General features: G+C 38.7%; 1 protein-coding gene across 3 annotated transcripts in view; it reads left to right on the plus strand.

Annotated features, from left to right (window-relative positions):
• Positions 1-22,552, plus strand: part of DOCK11 (dedicator of cytokinesis 11) — a 189,516-nt gene that overhangs the window by 145,200 nt on the left and 21,764 nt on the right. For all 3 annotated transcript variants that reach the window (XM_050776082.1, XM_050776081.1, XM_050776083.1), the window contains 7 exons: positions 171-286; positions 2,462-2,599; positions 6,739-6,921; positions 9,761-9,874; positions 12,403-12,618; positions 12,705-12,762; positions 20,889-20,995. In XM_050776082.1, coding sequence (XP_050632039.1) covers positions 171-286; positions 2,462-2,599; positions 6,739-6,921; positions 9,761-9,874; positions 12,403-12,618; positions 12,705-12,762; positions 20,889-20,995 — 932 coding nt within the window. The remainder of the gene's footprint in view (positions 1-170; positions 287-2,461; positions 2,600-6,738; positions 6,922-9,760; positions 9,875-12,402; positions 12,619-12,704; positions 12,763-20,888; positions 20,996-22,552) is intronic.

A 22,552-nucleotide genomic window follows, 5' to 3' on the forward strand; every position in this document is an offset into this window, starting at 1 on the left:
ACCTCATGATCTGTCCGCCTCAGCCTTCCAAAGTGCTGGGATTACAGGTATGAGCCACCACACCCAGCCGAGCCCCCTTTCTTGTCTTAAGCCTTTGGGTAGAAAGTCATTCAGCACCATTATGTGCATCTTCATGTTGGGAAAAGTTTAATTTACTTTTTTAATCCTAGGTTCTACAACAACTGAAGCAGACATTTTCCACCAGGCACTTCTTGAAGGCAATACAGCTACTGAAGTTTCCCTAACAGTACTAGATACCATATCATTTTTCACTCAGTGCTTCAAGGTAAAAATGAAGAGTTATAATCCAGTTGGTACCATTGCAAAGTAACATTATACAGAAATTACCTAGTCAAATGTGGGGTAGTGCAGTGAAAAAGGCTGGCATGAATAGTCAGGAAATGTGGATGGCAGTTCTAGTTTGGTTTTCATGTGACCCTGAAAGTCACTGAGACTCACTTGTGTCATCCATAAAGGGAAGGGAATGGACTAACTTGCCCTTAAGCTCTCTTCTACCTCTTAAATTCTATTAGATTTTCATGTTTAAAAACAAAGTTTCCATACTTTAAGTAGCCAGCAATTTTTAGCCCAAAATATGATTGGATCTGTTTGCCCAAATACCCATTGTGATGAGGTGTCCTGTCAGGGTAGATGGGGTCCAGGCAGGCTGGCTGGCTTCCCTAGCCATGCACTTAGTGTTTTTTCTCAGATGTTTGCCTCTCAGTGCAAATCATCATTGCTATGATTTTAAAAAGAAGGTAAAAGCACTTATCTAACAGGATTATTGGAGGGGGGAATGCAATAATGGACGTGTGCTTTGAAAAGTAAAAATGATGTGACTATAATGTAAGAACTCAAAGGTGAAAAATCTTGCTTGCTTTCATTTCAGTTATACAGATGTGTTTTTTTGTTTGTTTGTTTGTTTGTTTTGTTGTTGTTTTTTCCTTCTTCCCCTCTTCTCTGAGTAATTCAGTTAATTGTTTCAGCAACCTCGAGATTTTCTATGGAAACCTGGCCTGTGCTTTTCAAAGAGGCTTATAAAGGAAAATTGAATTAGATACTAATACAAAATAGGCTGCAGAATACCTTTAATAAATAGGTTACAGATCCCTTTATGAAGTATTAGGTTTGTTCTATATTAAAATGCAACACAACTCCATGTTTTATCGTGCCAATAAATAAGGAAGTCATTAGATCTCATGATGTACATTGTATTCCTTCCTCCTATTCTGATACCTCTTATTTATTTAACAAACATTTATATAATCTCTTGGTAAATATCAGGCACTGTCCTAAGGGCTTTACAAATATTAACTCACTTTTTCATTGTGAGGCTGGGAATGAGAAAGGGGAGTGATCTTTTTTGAAACAATGGAAATGTTCTAAAATTATATTGTGGTGGTCACCCAACTCTGTTGCCGAATTTACTAAATGTAATTTAATTGTATACCCGAAACTGGTGAATTTTATGGTTTGTAAATTATATCTCAATAACTTAAAAATACAAATATGAACTTACTTTTAATCCTCATAATAGCCTTATGATGTAGATACTGTTATTCCCTTTTGAAAATGGGGACACTGGGGCCCACAGGAGGTTAATGCCACACAGCTGGGCAGTAGCAGAATCAGGATTGAGATCTAGGCCAGTTATGAGAGACCATGATTCTAGCCACTATACCATGCTTTGAAATATACTAAGGAAAGTGCCAGAAAAATCAAAATGCTATTCAGGGATTCTGGCTGTCAGTATTATCATTAGATTGTTGTTGTTTTGGGTTTTGTTGTTTTTGGCCAGGTTGTAACCTGCTGGTTACTTTCTTGAGGGGTAGCAGGATAGAGCTGGAGAAATTAGCCATTGCTGATTAAAACAAAGTTGACAAACTAATAGGTATTTATCTACAATTTGTTGTTTCTTTGCAAGGGGCATTTAAACAATTTACATAATTCTGTTCAATTGTGATACCTGTTAATTATCTCTACTCATAGAGGGTTTAATTTTTCATGAATGGCTAACCATATAGTAAACATACTTTTAAAGTAAATTAGATCGTAATCTAATAAAATAGAATTGGTATTTTCCTTCATTTATACATTATAATAGTCTCTCAGAAATACAAAGGCTGATTGGCTTGTATTCATTTTGATTTCTTAATTGAGAAGCAATATGGTATAGGTTAATAGAAAATACTGTTCCCATAGTAGTCCTGTATATTGTTGTGTTGCATTGAAAAAAAAATTCCACCTGTTTAAAATGTTGGGATTAAGTATTCTAGATATCATGTATGTAGTATTTGTTTGAGATTTCCAAGTTGAAAGATGGCACAAATATTTTGAAATTATATGTAAGAGCCTTTTATTTTCCTGAAACTTCCAAACAGTGGTTTCATAAACAGGTACTGGTGAAATCAGTTCTATCATTCTCAGTGGGGCATAAACCATATTTTTTAATGTTTTATAGACCCAGCTTTTAAATAATGATGGCCATAACCCATTAATGAAAAAAGTGTTTGATATACATCTTGCTTTTCTTAAAAATGGACAATCTGAAGTGTCGCTGAAACATGTATTTGCCTCACTAAGAGCTTTCATCAGTAAGGTAAGGACAGAAGCTTGGGAGCAGCTGGTGGGCTGTCTTCATTGCAAAAAGGAAAGATGGGACAATGGGGGTCATTGTGGTGACATATACAATGCCAGCTCATGAAGCCATTAAGTACTGTCTTTGTAAATAGAAATACAGAGCAACAAAGCACACACAGAGGGCCTGACCATGAACCCCCTCAAATCAGAAGCTACTTTTTATTTCACCCCATAATACCTTCCCTTTTCCATTAAGCTCCTTTGAAGAGTATCATTTTAAAATTACCAAGCCTGCCAGTTCTCTATTTTGCTTCTTTTTAAAAGTATTGTCATGTTGGAGGTATATAAGCCATGAGTGCACTCATGTCTAAAGACTTTGAAAGGATCCAACTTTTGTAATCCCAGGGTCTTGTATAATATCTTGGAAATGGTAAGCACTCAGTACATGTTCAAATGGATGCATCCTGACTTTCAATGCTAGTTGTAACTAAGGGCCCTAAATGCAGTCCACTTGCCCCAGCTGAACAATAACCTCAGACTTGGCTTTTAGGAAGAAATATGACTGAAACAGACAGCAAAGATTTGTTTTCTGTGCTCAGGGGCTTTTTAAACTTAAGAATAAACATAATAAACCAAGATAGAGCTAAGGTTATGGAAAGGCACAGTCCAGATCTTCCACTGGTTTATGTAACTACAGTAAGACAAAGAAATTCAGTTACGTTATTTGTGTAATAGGCTAGCTAAGCTTTGAAAACTTTTTGCCATCCTCATTATTTATATAGCAGCTAGTTGCATTTAATAGATACAGAAATTAGATGAATTTGAAGCTTTTTATTGCCATTCTTTAATATAATTTATGAATTAAAAATCTATGGGAAGCCGAGTTCAACACAAGCATGTTACAAGAAACCAAGGGAAGGAGATTCAGAAATAATTCATTTAACAAAAACTGTGTAGGTACTTACTGGATATAGTCCCTAAGGGCTTATTGTCCAGTAGAGGGAGGCACACACACATCAAGATACACGTACACAGAAACAAATACCATCAGGATAAGATAAGTCTGTATAGACCTGTGGGGGTGGGCAGGAGAAAAACTCTAATTTAGCAAAAGTTTTTCTGCAGCAATGGAGCTAGGATTTAATATGGATTCACCAAGAGATGAAACTAAAGATGTAAATGGAGTACAGATCATGTGGACTCATCTTAAGAGTTGGATTTCATCTTTCAGGCATCAGGTAGTCACGGAAGGGTTTTAAGCAGGGAAGTAACACAATTATATTTGTATTAAGAGAGAATTGGTAAGGACAGGGGAAAGTCTCTTTAAAAGTTGTGTTGAAGAAGGATTGGTGACAGTGTCAAAGGCAGTAAAAAGACTAGCTGCAGTAAGCTAGATAAGAAATGAGGGCCTGAAGTAAGGTAGTGACAGTGGATATATGAAGGGTCAAAGGCAGATGAGACATGTTGAAAAAGGATTTACAGGATTTGATCATCAGTCCACTGATAGTATGGTGGAGTGTGGTAGTTGATATGAAATACAGGGGAAAAACTACATTTGCAGTAAAAGTTAATGAGTCCTGTTTTGTAGACCTGTTGAATTTGAGTGCCTATGGGACATTAAGATGTGTGGATCTTTGCTCTGGAGAGGGATCAGATTGGAGAGCCAGACTTGGAGTCATTCTCCATTCATCCGTACTATATTTATTGAGGACCTTCTCTGTGTCAAGTGCTGTACTAGGTCCTGGAGATGCAATGGAGATACAAAATAAATAATAGTCTTCGCCCTCATGAAGCATTCAGTCTTAGTGGGGATAGGGGAGACAGAAAAAAAAAAAAATAAAAGAATTAGTAATTATGAGCCGGATGCGGTGGCTCACACCTATAATCCCAGCACTTTGGGAGGCCGAGGCGGGCAGATCACCTGAGGTCAGGAGTTCGACACCAGCCTGACCAACATGGCAAAACTCTGTCTCTACTAAAAATACAAAAATTAGCTGGGCGTGGTGGCGGGTGCCTGTAATCCCAGCTACTCAGGAGGCAGAGGTTGCAGTGAGCCAAGATGGCGCCATCGCACTCCAGCCTGGACGACAGGGCAAGATTTCGTCTCAAAAAAAAAAAAGTAATTATTATATGTTCTAGGAGAGGAACAAACAGCGTGCTGAGACAGTAAATGATTTGTGAGAGATAATCTTATCTTAAATAGGTTTGTCACTTTTAAAATGAGACCTGAATCTGTAATCCCAGCACTTTGGGAGGCTGAGGCGGGTGGATCACAAAATCAGGAGTTCAAGACCAGCCTGGCCAGCAAGCATAGTGAAACCCTGTCTCTAGTAAAAAAAAAAAATAAATAAAAAAAATAAAATAAAATTAGCCGGGCATGGTGGCGTGCGCCTGTACTCCCAGCTACATGGGAGGCTGGGTCACTTGAACCCGGGAGGCGGAGGTTGCAGTGAGCCGAGATTGTGCCATTGCACTCCAGCTTGGGCAACAGAGCGAGACTTCGTCTCAAAACAAAAAAAACAAAGAGACCCGAATTATTGAAAAGGGGCCAGCTGTAAAAAGAGCTTACAGAAGAACTATCTAGGGAGAAGGACATACATGTGCCAAGGCTCTGAGTTGGGAAACAGTTTGGAATATTCTAAGAACTAAAAGGCTGGTATTTTTGGAGCATAGTGAACTAGTGGGAGCATCAACATACAAGTGGTAGTCGAAGCCATGAGAGTGGTTTGATTTTCCCTGGATAGTAGATTGAAGAAGAACAACAACAACAACAAAAATCAAAAGCAGAACATTGGAGAGAAATAACGTAGAAGGGAGGTTCAAAGACGAATCTGTAAGGGAGATGAGAGGGAGCAGTCACAGAGGTCGGAAGAAAGGTAAGAAAGAAGGATATCATGGAAGCCAAAGAAGGAAAGAGTTCCAACATTGTCATGACGTGTACAGAGTAGTCAAATAAGATAAAGGGGAAAAGAGGTCTGTTAGAATTGGCAATTAGGAGGTCATTGATGATTTTGGCCATTGCCCACTCAGAGAAGTGAGTGATGTGGGTAGAAGACTTAGTGTAGTGATGAGCTACACTGTAGCTGTGCTCTCCCTTAAATGTTTATTTTCATACCAGAGTACCTGCTTCATCCAGAGTTAGTTTAGTCTGGTGAAATTATTAGTGAGATTTCCCAATTGCCAATCAGAAAACATTTATTAAGCATTCATTATCTGCATAGAATTACACTTGGTATTAAGGTGAAATAAAGGGTAGATTCCTATAATGTGGGTCTAAATTCAAGGTTCCTAAGAAATAATTTTTAAAACATGGCCCTCTAGCTTCACTCTCTGAAAAACATCTATTGTGTACCCTGAAGCAGCTTATTATTTGCTTGCCTAGACCTATAAGCACAGGAAATTGTAACAAGTCTATTGTGTCTTCCACAAAGCAGACCGAATACATTCTTAAAGGAACAGGCCACTAGTCTCTTGGGACAATTAGTCACTTTCGTACTCCTTTTCTATGCTAAAATGTATCTTAACTATCAGTGTTTATGTGAAGAGGATACATGTGTGTATCTCCTGTATCCCATTTTGTTAAAAGATGAACTTCACTTGCTGAGTAGATTTTAGCTGTAATTTTCTCAGCACTTTGATGTTCACAATAAAGGAACTGTTGAAATATAAACCAAAAGAGTAAGTAATGAAGATTGACCTTCCCATTTTTAAGCCCACATTTGAGATCCATCATTCATCATTTCAGGCATTCTTTCAAAACATATTGAGAACCTGCTTACGGTATTATGGTGGTGCAAAAGTAATTGCCACTATATAGTGGCAAAAACCGCAATTACTTTTATATATATTATATTATTATATACAATAATATAATATGTTGCAGACTCTCTTGAGCTCTTCTCAGATCTACAGCATTTATATTCAGTACTTTTACATCTTTGTAATAACTTGTATACTGACTTAAGTTCTATTATTATCACATGCTGGTGTTAATGTTAACTAGTTCAGGCGCTCTGGAGAGTAGAGCCTGCTTTATGTTGATTTTGTATCCTTAAAGCACCCAGCATAGGTTTAGGTGAGGATATAGAGGGCACTTGATACTCTCTTGATTTTATGATTGGATTTTAAATACTTATTTCTGTTTTCCCTGTTCTTTAGTTTCCTTCAGCATTTTTCAAAGGAAGAGTAAACATGTGTGCTGCATTTTGCTATGAGGTTTTAAAGTGCTGCACGTCGAAGATTAGCTCAACCAGGAACGAAGCATCTGCACTTTTGTATCTTTTGATGAGAAACAACTTTGAGTACACCAAAAGGAAAACCTTTTTGAGGACACATCTACAGGTCAGTGAAAATAAAAGAGCCTCTTCATCTTTCTTCTCTTCAATCTTTAACCTCTAGATCAAGATCCAGAGCCACCCAACCCAGTCCAATACAGTGTGGCCATCTAGCACTTGATGTATGGCTAGTCTAAATTTAGATGTTCTGAAAGTGTAAAATATGCTATGGCTTTTGAAGACTAAGTATGAAAAAAATAGAATATCTAAATTGTTCTATATTGATTGTATGTTGAAATGATATGTTACCTATATTAGGTTAAGTATATTAAAATAAGTCTCTTTTTAGTGTGGCTACTAGGTAATTGATAATTACGTATGTGGCATGTGTCATATTTCTACAGAATAGAGCTGCTCTAGAGCAGAGACATTACGACCATAGGCTCTATTTCAATTTTTTTTTTTGTTTGATTTTTTTTTTTTTTTTTTTTTTTGAGATGGAGTCTCACTCTGTTGCCCAGGCTGGAATGCAGTGGCGTGATCTCAACTCACTGCAACCTCCACCTCCCGAGTTCAAGTGATTCTCCTGCCTCAGCCTCCCGAGTAGGATTACAGGCATGTGCCACTATGCCCAGCTAATTTTTGTGGTTTTAGTAGAGACGGAGTTTCACCATGTTGGCCAGGCTGGTCTGAAACTCCTGACCTCAGGTGATCCACCCACCTCAACCTCCCAAAGTGCTGCAACTACAAGCATGAGCCACTGTGCCCAGTCTCTAGTTCAAATTTGAGGACTTCCACATACTATGTGACCTAGAACAAGTTAATTTCTTAGCCTCTCAGTGCCTCAGTTTCTGCAAATGCAGTAGGGTAAATATTGTTACCTAGCTCATAGGATTTTTATGAGGATTAAATGAAATGATTAAATAACAAGCTTGTTAGATTTTACAGAACAGATAAGACAGTTTATGTTTCTCATGCTCCAGTATGCCCACTTATTTTAAAAATGAGAGATGTCTCAAAGTTTAGTGGAAAGCATGGACTTCAGAATCAGGCCTACCTGCGCTTAAATCATAGCTTAAATCCTTACATGCCGGGTGACCCTAAGCAAATCAATCAATCTGGCTAAACCTGTTCCCTTATTTGTAAAATGAGACTGAGTATTTCACTTTGCAGCATTACCCTGAGGATTAAAATAAGTTGTGTATGGTGCCTATAGTGCCTGACACAATGTGTAGCACAAGATAGCTACTTCCTACATGATAGTTATTATTCAGCATCTCCATACTTTTGGGTTTATTGGATGAAATAGCTCTGAACTAAACCACAATTGGGACTGCTTGACTCAGTAGCCCTCATTATAATATGGGAAATCCTTGGTCCTATTTATATCTTTACTGTCATGGTCTGTCCCATTGGAGCTGTTTACTGGAGACAAGATTATTAATGGGGGGACAACCATAAGCAGCTTGTTGAAAAATGTCATCAATAATGTGAAAATCCAATAGGAATACTGTGTATGCTTCCTGTAAAAGTCTGCTATATAATTACTTTTGCATGTTAGAGTCAGCCATCATTACACATTAGCTCCTTTACTATTTGCTTTTATATGAGATGGCACTTGGAAACCCACCTTCCCCCAGAGCATTGTTCTAATTTGTGTGCCAATATACCTGAAATTCCCCCATTGTTATTCATTCTTCTGGGTCAAAGCATCAGTTTTCTTTAAGTCTTTTATTCAAATATAGACAAATTAATAAATGTGAAGACTTAGAACACTGGCACATAATAAATGCTCAATAAAGGATTAACTAGTACTCTAATGGTTATCATCTCTTTCATCCTCTACAAAGTAGGGATTTTTATCATAGCCACTTTACAAATGAGAAACATGAGGCACAGAAAGGTTAAATAGCTTTCCCAAAGCCACACAGTGAATTATTGATAGTCAAGATTTATATCTAAGGCATTCAACTCTAGAGCCCATACCCATGGCTATTACTGTATCTTGCTTCCTAGGACGAGTGGTAAAGCATCCAGCCATTAACATCTTAGCATGAATTGTTTTGGCAGTCACCCAAGAGAGACTGAGAGATTTAAAAGTCCCGTCAAAGGCGGTGGTTCATGCCTATAATCCTAGCACTTTGGGTGGCATAAGTGGGTGGACCACTTGAGCCCAGGAGCTTGAGACCAGCCTGGGCAACATGGCAAAATCCTGTCCCTACAAAAATATAGAAAATTAGTTAAGTGTGGTGGCACACATCTGTAGTCCCAGCTACTTGGGAGGCTGAGGTGGGAGGATCACCTGAGCCTGGGAGGTCGAGGCTGCAGTGAGCCAAGATCATACCACTGCATTCCAGCCTGGGCAACAGAGTAAGACCCTGTCTCAAAAAATAAAAAGTACCATCAAAGTCCATTGCATAAACTTTTGTTAAACTAGGTAAGCCCTGGTCAAAAACAAAGAAAGTTGCTGAGGCACTGGACTTGGAATTCCAGCCAACAAATAGACTAATGAAAAAGAATGAGAAATCATCAAAGAAAAACATGATTTATTCTCACCTTTGCCACAGCTACAACCTAAAAAGCATATTTAAAATGGAGACCTGACTACCATTGTATCAGTTCACTATTATGAAAATAGTTTTAGATCTGGCTGTCCTGTGAGTTTTGAAAAATTGTTACATCTAACCAAGAAAGATCCTTTAAAATTTGAAATGAGGCCTTTCAAGTTACGATTTCAGCAGAAGAATGTAAACCCCTCATATATGAAGAAAATACATTATGCTGGTACAGTGTAGAATCTTTAAAAGAAGCATTTCATGTGAGTGCTTATGTACTTATAAAATGATGAGCATAGGCAGCATTTGTTCAAAAGGTATTTGGAAAATAATGTTTACTTCTTCCCACAGATAATAATTGCTGTAAGCCAACTGATAGCTGATGTAGCACTAAGCGGAGGATCAAGATTTCAGGAGTCTTTATTCATTATCAATAATTTTGCAAATAGTGACAGACCTATGAAGGTATGTTCTCATTTCAAATAATAAATTATAACCACCTTTACTATCAGGGAAGTCTAAACTCTTAAACTGTCATTGGATTCACAACTTTTCTATGATTCATAGAATGTACGGAATGTGAGTTTTATGAGTTAAGGGCTTTGTCTTGTACCTCACTATATCTCTAGTGCCTAGAACGCTGCCTGGTACATAGCAGATATTCAATATCAGTTTAGTGGATGGATGAATGAATATACTGTGTATTCATTGTTGTTATGGCAAGTTGAATCTGAATTTTTTTTCTGGGCTTCATTTCCAAACTTGCTCAGAAAATATATGGATCCTTTATTTCTTAACAATTGTCACCACTTTTAATATTGGTTAAATAAGCACCGAATTTGAAATCTCACAAAATTTCACTTAGAATAGCTAACAGTTGCCTGATCCATTGCCAATGGATGAGGAATGGCACAGAAGGGATTCATTATTTGATGGTTTTGTGAGTTTTGAAAATTATCTGTTAACACCAAGGCTGTTGCTCTTAAGCACCAGTTTGCTGAGGCCAAACCCAAGACTCTGACCACTGTTCTGCTTTCTTTCCTATATGCTTAAAACTTACATAGCACTGTAAAAATGCATCTATTGCTTCGTTTAGCATAGAGTGCAGGTTCTGATCTTCGGTGACACATGTATACAAGGGAAGAAGAATCCTTTCCCAGTAGGACTTTTCCTCCCAGAAGAATGAATCATCCCCATTCTTGGGAAAGGTCGTCTTCCAGCACAGTTTGACAATATTGTGTAAAATCTGAAAAAAATTAAAAGCTCATAGTCACAGCGTATTTGATGTTTAGATGTGTAGAATCTATGTACCAAAAAATATTCCCACAGGAATGTTGCTTGCACTGAAAAATAACAGTGTGTAGTGCCAACCGCTCTCAGGCTGGGAAAGTTTGCTTTCCAGCCAGTTCTACTAGTTCCCCAGGGGATCAGTATATGCTCCAGCTAATCTCGTGAGCATAGAAACAAGTTACACCACTTATGCTTATACTCTAAGGAATTGTTTTTACCGGTTGTTACCATCCTTAATACTATGTTATATAGGTAGATTGGTAAGTTTTTCTGGGTAAATGGGGCTTGGATACTCTCTCCTTGATAGGAAATCTTTTTCTTTTCCATAACTCATTTATGAAATGACTTAGTTTTATTCTATTATGGCAGTCATTACCAACAAACCTTATTACAAAATGATGTGCCTTTCCCCTGGTAAATGGGATCTCTATTTATAGAAAGGAACTTTATGTATATAATTATTATTTTTCAAGGGATTAAGTTTTTATTTTTTATTTTTATTGTATTTTTCCTTATTTATTTATTTAGAGACAGAGTTTCACTCTTGTTGCCCAGGCCGGAGTGCAATGGCCCGATCTCGGCTCACTGCAACCTCCACCTCCCGGGTTCAAGTGGTTTTCCTGCCTCAGCCTCCCGAGTAGCTGGGATTACAGGCGCCTGCCACCACGCCTGGGTAATTTTTTATATTTTTAATAGAAATGGGGTTTCACCATGTTGGCCAGGCTGGTCTCAAACTCCTGACCTCTGGTGGTCCACTTGCCTCGGCCTCCCAAAGTGCTGAGATTACAGACATGAGCCACTGCTCCTGATCAAGAAGGCAGTTTTTCAAACCATTTCCCCCACATACTGTGTTCATATTGACAAGCGCCCTAACCCCTGTACCTGTCTCTTCGTCATCATCTCTGAATCATATAGATAATTGTGATTACTCCTGTGGGGGTTAAGAGGATGCAGTAGGACTTCCTTAGCAGTGGCTAGGGTAAAGAGGAAACTCTGGTATTCTTGGCGCCAAAGACAAATTTTGAAAACTTAATGATCTCTCTAAACTTTCTGGAATGTTCTGTGATTCATGACCTCCCATTTGTGTAAATAGAAATTTCTGCAGTATGGTTTTCACCTTAGTGTATGTGGTAGTCAGTGGATGGAGTAGGTATGCTCATCAGAACGGAAGGCTAGCTAAGAGCACCAGCTCTAGGGCCAGACTGCCTAGGTGAAAATCCTGTCTCTACATTTACCAATTTTGAGACTTTCGTCAAGCATTTAAACACTTTTTTATAATAGTACTTCACTCATAGGGTTGTTGTAAAAATTAAAACCTGTAAAGAACCCAGACCAGTGCTTGGCACATAGTAAGCTATCAGTTTTTAGTTACTGTTACAAGAAATCGGCAAACAAAGATCACTCCCATGGCTGTGGAGTTCACAATGGAGGATCTGGGATTCAAAGCCAGGTAGTCTGACTCCAGAGCTAATGCTTTTATGTCCTGTGAATATACTGCCACCAAGGTTAGAGCCTTTGAAGCCTGGGCTAGTTACATATTTTAAAAATAATTTATCTAAAATTCTTTCAGTGTACTATATGCAATATACCAAGAACTGTAACAGGAAGTGAAAATCGTATTATGTCCTCACCATTGGATGACAAGCCTTAGAGCACATCAATATTGTTGTCAAACATGTCTTTTTTGTTTGTTTTGAAATTAGGCAACTGCCTTTCCCACAGAAGTCAAAGACTTGACGAAGAGAATCCGCACTGTTCTTATGGCCACTGCCCAAATGAAGGAGCATGAGAAAGATCCTGAAATGCTAATTGATCTCCAGTATAGCTTAGCCAAGTCCTATGCAAGCACCCCAGAGCTCAGGAAAACCTGGCTTGATAGCATGGCCAAAATTCATGTAAAAAATGGAGATTTTTCAGAGGTGACTACTTAAAGTTTTGTTCTAAACAGCCTTTCAAAATACCTTGAGCATGTTCTGACAGTTCTTTCTCTGTCATCCTTTTTCAGGCTGCGATGTGTTATGTCCATGTAGCAGCTCTAGTTGCAGAGTTTCTTCATCGAAAAAGTAAGATATTTCTGTTTTTAGAGATGGGGGGATTTTCATTTAGCATAATAGTTTTTTATCTTTGTAGTTTAACTGTGATATAATTGAACGCTGAAGAATATGTTCACCCTTGGCCTCATTCAGTGTTAAAAATAAGCTGTTACAAAAGAAGACTGGATTGTTCGTTGTCCCTTCTGCTTTCATTAGAGATTACAAGAAAAGTGAAATAGTACAGGGTGGCCAGGTGCAGTGGCTCATGCCTGTAATCCCAGTGCTTTGGGAGGCCAAGGCTGGAGGATTGCTTGAGGCCAGGAGTTTGAGACTAGCCTGGGCAACAGAGTGAGATCCTGTACCTATTTTAAAATAAAATGTAAAATATATCAAAAAAAAAAAAAAAGTACAGGGCCAGGCCTGATGCCCAGTGTTTATTTTCCAAGACTGTCCCTCCCTGGAAGGCTGCCACAAATTAAATTCTTCTCAAGGCTCAAGTCAGGATAACACAGATTATTTGTTTCCCCCTCATGTGTCTTAACATCACTGACTACCCATAGACGATGTCTCTCCAGCCACTTTAGTGCAGTGACACGTGGGTACGAAAAGGGAGTCATACTCTTGAAGGGTTTCAGGTCCAGCAGCCCTGGATTCCTTTTTTTTTTTTTTTTTTTGAGACGGAATCTCGCTGTGTCTCCCAGGCTGGAGTGCAGTGGCGTGATCTCGGCTCACTGCAAGCTCCGCCTCCCGGGTTCACGCCATTCTCCCGCCTCAGCCTCCCAAGTAGCTGAGACTACAGGCGCCCGCCACCACGCCCGGCTAGTTTTTTGTATTTTTACTAGAGACGGGGTTTCACCATGTTAGCCAGGATAGTCTCGATCTCCTGACCTCGTGATCCACCCGCCTCGGCCTCCCAAAATGCTGGGATTACAGGCTTGAGCCACCGCGCCCGGCCAAAGCCCTGGATTCCTAATTTAAGATTCCTAATTCAGGAAATCTACTTGGAAGTGTTCCTTTCCATAAACAGTATTGTTGACTACGCTCAACAGTATTGTTGAACAGATTGCATCTGCTCAAATAGTAACCCAGTTGAGTTAGGTTTAAACATCGATTGGCAGTGGAGATGGCAGCCAAGAAATCTCTATCTCAATGTCCAAGCTACTTCCTTGAAGGCAGTGGAATGAGTAACAATATGGCAAAAGGAAACCAAATTATTAAAGGAGTCATATCACTCTGGCTTCAGCTGTAGGAACACAGCCACATTTTGTTTTATTTTTTAATTCCAGAATTCCTATAGTTAACTATATATCTGTCATTTCACACTGAGGCTCAGTGTTTGATTGCTTCACATAACACCCATGTGGAGAATCTTTTTCTAAAAGGATTCTTGGCCGGGTGCGGTGACTCATACCTGTAATGTCAACACTTTGGGAGGCATGGGTAGGTGGATCACTTGAGCCCAGGAGTTTGAGACCAGCCTGGGCAGGAATGGTGAAACCCTATCTCTGCAAAAAATAAAAAATTAGCTGGGCATGGTGTCACATGCCTGTGGTTCCAGCTACAAAGGAGGGTGAGGTAGGAGCCATAGCTTGAGCCATAGCTTGAGCCCAGGACACTGCACTCCAACCTGGGTGACAGGACAAGACCCTGTCTCAAAAAATAATAAATAAATAAATAAATAAAATTTAAAAAATATTCTTCTCAAATATAATTAAAATGTGGATTTGTTTTACTTGTATTTTAAATTAACACTTTCTGTCTGACTCTGGAATTCTTTTGAACAATCTATGTGTTTGATATACTTTAGTTTTCTCCTTTTAGTATACATATGTGAGTTTTAAACAGAAAAATAGATTAATTACCAAAATGAGGCCCCATTTGAGGGTTTTTAAAAAAATCACTGGTATGCATATGAAATCACAGTATAAGTAAATATTGAAATTACACACCTGAAATTCCAACTAAACTGACAGATATGAGAATCTTAAATGGAGTACTGTGATTTCAAGTATGTCTTCAGAGAAATAGGTTAATATTATCTCATCTTTTTAATTAGTAGAAATCTGGCCAGGCATGGTGGCTCACGCCTGTAATCCCAGCACTTTGAGAGGCCGGGGCAGGTGGATCACCTGAGGTCAGGAGTTTGAGGCCACCCTGGACAACATGGTGAAACCCTGTCTCTACTAAAAATACAAAAATTAGCTGGACATTGTGGCACACACCTGTGATCCCAACTACTTGGAAGGCTGAGGCAGGAGCGCTTGAACCCGAGAGGCAGAAGTTGCAGTGAGCCAAGATCTCGCCACTATACTCCAGCCTGGGCAACAAGAGCAAAACTCCATCTCAATAATAATAATAATAGTAGAAATCTGAAGATTTTTATGTCCACTATGTCTAAAACTGTACTTTTTAGATTTTGAAAATAGTTAATTATATTAAAACTATTTCCCTGGAATGTTTTTGTTTTTTTCACAAGTGCAAAGACATTAAAGCTAAGGAAAAATCAAGAATTATTTATTTGTATTATCAGTCCTTAAGCTTTAGAAATAGAATTTCTTGCTATGGTTTTTCTGGATATTATCATGAGGCAACTAGCATAAACACCAAACTGATACATTTCAGGAAGTGGGAATAATATTTTTAACTAGCCGTTTATGTATTTCATAATACACTCAAGGTTTTTTAGAATTTATCCTTCATAGAAATCAAAGCACTCTTTGCTAATGAGAAGAAAATATTGTTTTGAATGTTAAACAAAAAATAATGTTTAAGAGAATTTACATGTTTGTTTATAGGTGTCATCTATTTTTTAATTTCTTTTAATTAAATTTTATTTTATTTTAAGTTCTGGGATACATGTGCAGGACGTGCCGGTTTGTTACATAGGTAAACATGTGCCATGGTGGTTTGCTGATGCCATCTATTTTTAAACCTGGAACACTATTTGCCTAAATTAGAAAATCTTATTCTAAAATAGTGGTAGTAGTAAAAGTCTTGAGGGTTTTCCCCACTTAGTTTCAGTGATCCAAAACACCTTTTTTTTCTTAATTAGCTGATTCAACTATACTAGCTATACCAAGGTCGACTACTGATTTAAAACACAAGTTAAAAACGTAAACTGAGTATTATTCTAAGTGAACTAACTCAGGAATGGAAACCAAATATCGTATGTTCTTGCTTATAAGTGGGAGCTAAGCTATGAGGATGCAAAGGCATAAGAATGATATAATGGACTTTGGGGACTGGGGGTGGGGGCCAGAGAGGAAAAGACTACACATCAGGTACAGTGTATACTGCTCAAGTGACAGGTACACCAAAATCTCAGAAATTACAGCTAAAGGACTTATCCAGGTAACAAAAAATCACCCATTCCCCCAAAACTATTTTTTTAAAAAAAAAAATCCTGTTCTCCCATCCATTCTGAGAAAGCATTAGTGAGCTGTTTGAAGTCTAGATAAGACCTGGCAATTGACAGAGTCAATGAAAATACGTTTGAGTGCAGAACTGAAAAAAAAATCATTGAATTTACACTTAAGACCAACGTATTTGACAAAGATAATTTGGCACCTTTAGAACTCTTTGTTTTCTATCATTAAGTGCCCTTTGATAATGAGGCCAAGAGGGAAGGAACATTAGAATATATTTTAAATCTGTTACATATCCATTGCCAAAAATGTTTTGTTTTCTCTAATTCCTAACCAGTTTCTCTTGAAGTAGATTATAAAACATTTTTAAATCAAGATGGAATAAAATACTACTCATCAGTTGACACATTGGAAGCAGATGTTCTACTGTGTAGCATTTTTAAGGGAAAAAATACTTTGTCCTATTGGATCATTGCCTAAGCAGGGAAGGGCTTAGGGGCCCTTGCCCCTCGAAGGTGACTACACAGCACCCACAAGGGACCATTTCCAGGTCCTTTTCTTCACTGGGTCAGGCACTGAACTGACAGGAAAACGGAAAGGTGGTATGCAGTTCTCCCTGCCCCCGCTCTCACCCTACCCTCAAACTTCTTACAGGCAGCCTGAGCTCTTGCTTGTTCTACCAGAGAGACTTAAGGATCACTAGACTTAAGGATCACTATTCTCTTCCCTTTATTGAATGCATCTCAAAGTGGTAATACTGAGTGTCAGCTATTCTTCTCCCTCCCAAAAAATATAAAATAAAAATGTCAGAATTTGCTTATTTTTGTTTGAGAACCTCAAAATTTCTAGATCACATTCTCCCTTTTTTCTTTTCCCAAGAGAGGATACAAATGTTTTCCCCAGGGAAGACAAGAGTCAAGTCTCTGCATTCTTTCACCACAAAACAGTATCCTAGGTTCAGCAAAGCTTCAGGCTTGCAAGGATTCACCCATCAACTCAGGAAAAGGAATTTCCTTTCCCATAGAGTCTGTTTTTTTTTTTTTTTTCATTCCTTATAGGGTAATGTTGTTCTCTTTCCCAAGTCTTTCTATCCAGGATCTGAGAGCTTGAGTTTCATGAAGCTTTTTATTCCCTCATTCTTTCCTAGTCATAGCTTTTTCCCTTCTTATCCTCCCCTCAGGACTCTTAGCTCTTATCCTTCTTCTGACTAGCCATCCTTTTTTATCAAGGGTTGCACTGCTATCCCATCTTCCACACCCCTTCCCACTTTTTTTCACAGGATATCTTGTATTCAGGATTGTGGTTTCTATTTGAACAGTTTCGATCTTGTTTTCCCTGGGACAGCAGTCAGGAATACAGAAGTTACAGCTATAAACGGCAAGGTCAAGAGTCCTGGTCAAATACCAGAGAAACTGACAGCAGACTCTCCAGGACCACCCTCTACAGGGCTGCATAGGTCTACATGAGATCCCTCAAACAGATCCCTCCTTCTGTTGGGATATGTACGCTGGCCAATTCTAGACTCAACAACTTGTTTCATCTGAAAATCTTTCTAGAACTAAGAGGAATCAGGATTTTCTCCAAGCATTTTAAAGAATCTAACAAGCAAAGGGTCCTGATATATAATTGGATATTGATGGGTGTTGATAACTTTAGCAAAAAGGGGGAGGAATATAGTCATCTCTGGGTAGAGATACATTATCAGGCAGATGCATTAAGATAACACATTTAATAAGAATATTGGACTCTGAAGCTGAAAATTCACGATAGTAGTCTTTGCACTAGATAACCCAGACACAACTTTCAAAAGTGGGTGTTTATGTCTTTGTTCCTGAGATAAGACATAATTTTCCCTACTTCTACTTAAGATACACCAGAAGACTCTCTAGCAAGATGCTTTTAGCCTCATCTCATCTCTGGCATAGGAGTGTGCCTTTCTTCATCCTCCCTTAAATCCCAGCATTCTAGAAAAGCCCTACATTTGGAAATGACTTAAAGTAATAATCTCTTTTGAACAGATGGGATTTTTTTTCCCAGTTATGGACCTAGCTGCCTGAGGCCTTCAGGATTTGACTATCTTCTTCAATAAAGGCTTTGTTCTTTGTCTCTTCACTCAAGTCTTGGGCCCTCTTCTTTACAGCCGAGCTCTTGACTTGATAGTGGTGATCAAGTGGAATGGTTTTTTCTACATTTCAAGAAGTTCTCCTAATGCACTACTGCACAAAGAGTATCCTACAAACCAGCTGCTAGTCTGAGAACTGTTTATCACATGTTTACAACAAGATAAGGAGTATCGTCTTGAATGTAAATGAACCATGTCACTAAACACTCTGTTTGTCCAACTGACTTGTTCCTTTTCATAGACTTTGTTGAAGAAGGAAATGAGGAATTGATTTACATTCTGGTGAAAGTTCCTTATCTTTTTATGGTCCAGTACTTTGAACAGAACTCTCTAGAGGTCTGTAACAGACCATTTTAGTCATGCTTATCTTCAGAAATGAAGCAGGCTATGTTTTATCTCAGTGCCTTTTATTTCTTCTTCTTCTTCTTCTTCTTCTTCTTCTTCTTATTATTATTATTATTATTATTTTGAGATGGAGTCTTGCTGTGTCACCAAGGCTGGAGTGCAGTGGTGATCTCGGCTCACTGCGAGCTCTGCCTCCCGGGTTCATGCCATTCTCCTGCCTCAGCCTCCTGAGTAGCTGGGACTACAGGCACCTGCCACCACGCCCAGCTAATTTTTTGTATTTTTTTTTTTCAGTAGAGATGGGGTTTCACCCTGTTAGCAAGGATGGTCTCGATCTCCTGACCTTGTGATCTGCCCATCTCGGCCTCCCAAAGTGCTGGGATTACAGGCGTGAGCCACTGTGCCCAGCCGGATGCCTTTTATTAACTACTTTATTTCAAAAATGGTCCTACAGCTTGGTGGGTCAAAGTAAATATCATTTTCATTCCTGGGTCTCCTTCTTCCTTAATTAAAACTCACTGACTACTCCCATGTATTTCTCCCTTCTTGAAAAAGTATTTCAAAGCCAGGCGTAGTGGCTCATGCCTGTAATCTCAGCACTTTGGGAGTCCGAGATCGGTTGGATCACTTGAGCTCAGGAGTTAGAGACCATCCTGGGTAACATGACGAGACCTGGTCTCTACAAAATATATAAAAATTCGCCGACTGTGGTGACTTGCATCAGTAGTCCCAGCTACTGGGGAGGCTGAGGCGGAAGGATGGCTTGAGTCCGGGAAGTCAAGGCTGCAGTGAGCTATGATCAGGCTACTGCACTGCAGCCTAGGCGACGGGGTAACACTCTGTCTCCAAAAAAAAAAAAAAAAAAAGTGTTTCTAAATAACCCTATCTTCCCCTAGCAGACTTTCATCTTTCTCTCAAAGAAGTGTGGTTCCTACTTCTATGTGTGGTTCCTACCCATGTTCTGTCAAGCATCTTACCCAGAAGATATATGTCTAGTGATTAGGTTTCATTTAGACGAGAAGAGTTGGAAAAATCCAAGCCCTGATATATAACCTCTTTTCCACCAGAATTCTGAGAAATCTCTTCAACTTGAGGTCTGATTTTTTTAAACCTTCCTTCTTCCTTCCCCAACCTCTAACAGGAAGATTACCAGTACTTAGTTGTAAGTAAAGGTTATTATTTGTAAGTATCACTGTTAGATTGTAGAACAGTAGATTGCGACAGCCATTTGTGTGTGTGTGTGTGTGTGTGTGTGTGTGTGTGAGACTAGCTCCTATTGGAAGGAAACTTTTTCATTGAAACTTTTTCAATGGTTATGTTATAAAGAGGCAGAATTTTCCTTGAACTCTAAAAGTACAGCCCACTTAGATAAAGGTCAAGGCAGACACAGTAGGAATGTTTACACATATTCCCCTGTCTAGAATCTATAGGGGAACCATGAGGCCTTTACACCTAGACTCTTGCTTGACAGTGACAATTTGGTCCAGAAGCCTACAGCAGGTGTTCTCAGCTTGAGTTCACTTCCTACTTCCCAGGAGTCCAGCTGGCAGCAATTATTTTATTCTACCTTGAGAAGGCTAGTTTATTTACTGGTAGGCTTATTTGCTAATAATAATTCATTGAGTACTTATGTACTAGGCTCCATTCTAAACACTTTACATTTCATTTATAGCATAGTTATTATTCCTGTTTTATAGATGATAAAACTTTTTATAGTCCCAGGGAGATAAGCATTAGCACAAAATCACACAGTTAGTGATAGAGCTGAGTCTATGTAACCGCCAAAGTAATGGTTCTTTCAGTGCCCCATCCTGTTTTCTCTAGGATGCTTCATCCCTGCCATCTGTTTTATTTCCTGACTCTTAAAAGTCCTAGGCCAGACCTTCTCCAACATCTCACTTCCTCTCCCACATCTCAGTGAAATTAGGCACTAGACATGATTACCAAAGATCACTTAGTGGTTACCTGAAAAGTGCCTGCCCTCTTGTTTAGATGATAGAACACAAATGTATATAGGATCAAAGTTTAAATAAATGTTTAGATTGTACTAGGTGAACATCTATACTAGCCATTGAAGATGATACATAGTCAAAGAATAAAACTTACTCATAAGTAACTTAAGCTCACTTTGTAGGGGAGAAGCTAATAAAATATGTAGTAGATGGAAACAAATTTAAAAATTTTTGCAAGTGAAAATTGTACTTAAGACTTTGATTCTTACAAAAATATGTTTTTATTTTAAATAGCCCATCTCTGTAAGGCTCACTGTTATTTACTAAATGCTTTCTCATAAATTTACTCCACTGTTTTTTTTATTCACACAGAATTATTTCCTAATGGATGTTCAGCCTTCAAGAAAATTACTCCCAATATAGATGAAGAAGGAGCAATGAAAGAAGATGCTGGGATGATGGATGTCCATTATAGTGAAGTAAGGATTCCAGGGCCTGCGTTGCCAGTTATATAAATTTCACTTCATAAAATTCATGTATATTAAACAATTATTACAGCTAACCTAATTTTGAAGGTAACTAAGGGTTAGTGAACTTTAAGTATTAAAACTGTCCAGGCCAAAGATGTTCCTGTTTAGAGGACCCTGTCTCTTGAACTGGTCCCATTGTCTAGTTTTAGAAATGCAGCATTTGCCATCCTCAAGTCACCATCCCAGTAACTAGATAAGAGTCAACATATGTTGGAAATTTTTCCATAAAAAATAGAGTTAACATTGTTTTTTTCTTCAGCTAAGACAGAGTATGTCCAAAAGTATTTTTAAATGGAAAATTTCTGCTCTAAATGCCACATGGATAGAAAACAGCTTTGGCTGTCAAATCAACCACCAAAGATTTATTGGACATTAACTGAAGAGCAAGGCCCTGGACTTGGTGACCTAGGAGCTTTAAATAATTAGATATGACTAGTCCCTGACCTCCAAGGTCCACCTGAAGAGATAATACATGTACATGAAATGGAAAAAAGACTTTTGAATAATATTTGAATAATATAGACAATATGTGCCATGCAAAGTCAAAGGTGAAAGATGCCTTAGAGCTCAGTAGACTAGCGGAGGTATGATCAGAGAGGCACTGGAAGAATGAGGACAGCCTGAAGGCATTCTAAGAGACAGGAGAAGAGCAGAGACCATGACTAAGAGGTAGGGAAGTATAAGACATGTTTGAGGCACAGTAAGTGGATCCTTTTGGCTATAGCAGTAGGTTCCCATAGAGAAGAGTATTAGTTGAGGCCAGATTTTGAGAAACTTTCAATGTTTGGGCTTTATTTAGTAGAATATTGAATTGGTATCAAAGTCTTTTTTTTTTTTTTTTTTTTTCCAGGAGTCTTGCTATGTCGCCAGGCTGGAGTGCAGTGGAGCAGTCTCGGGTCACTGCAACCTCTGCCTCTTGGGTTCAAGTGATTCTCCTGCCTCAGCCTCCCGAGTATCAGGAACTACAGGCGTGCACCACCATGCCCAGCTAATTTTTGTATTTTTAGTAGAGATGGGGGTTTCACCATGTTGACCAGGATGGTCCCGATCTATTGGCCTCATGATCCGCATGACTTGGCCTCCCAAAGTGCTGGGATTACAGGCGTGAGCTACCACGCCTGGCCTCAAAGATTTTTGAGCAGGATAATGACTACATGAAAGCAAGGAAGAAGGAAGGCTAATTTGGTGATGATGTGGGAGATGTATTGAAGATACAGGGATAGGAGCTAGAGGCAGGGGCTAGAGAGAAGGCTGCCCTAATTATCCAGATACGAGTAGTTAAGGCTTAAACCAGGGTAGTGAAAGATTCAGGAAACAGTGTGAGGAAAAGATGATGATTTGCTGGCTGTGGGAGGGGAAGGGTCAAAGGTAGCTCTAAGATTTCAGATTTGGAGGTTAAGGAGAAATGATAGATGGATGGTTTTGCAAGAAAAATGATGAATTTCATTTTATAGGTGAGTTGATTTTGAAGTGAAAGCTTATCAATATGGAAATAACCATCAAGCC

Source organism: Macaca thibetana, chromosome X, assembly GCF_024542745.1.
Source record: "Macaca thibetana thibetana isolate TM-01 chromosome X, ASM2454274v1, whole genome shotgun sequence".
Taxonomy (NCBI): domain Eukaryota; kingdom Metazoa; phylum Chordata; class Mammalia; order Primates; family Cercopithecidae; genus Macaca; species Macaca thibetana.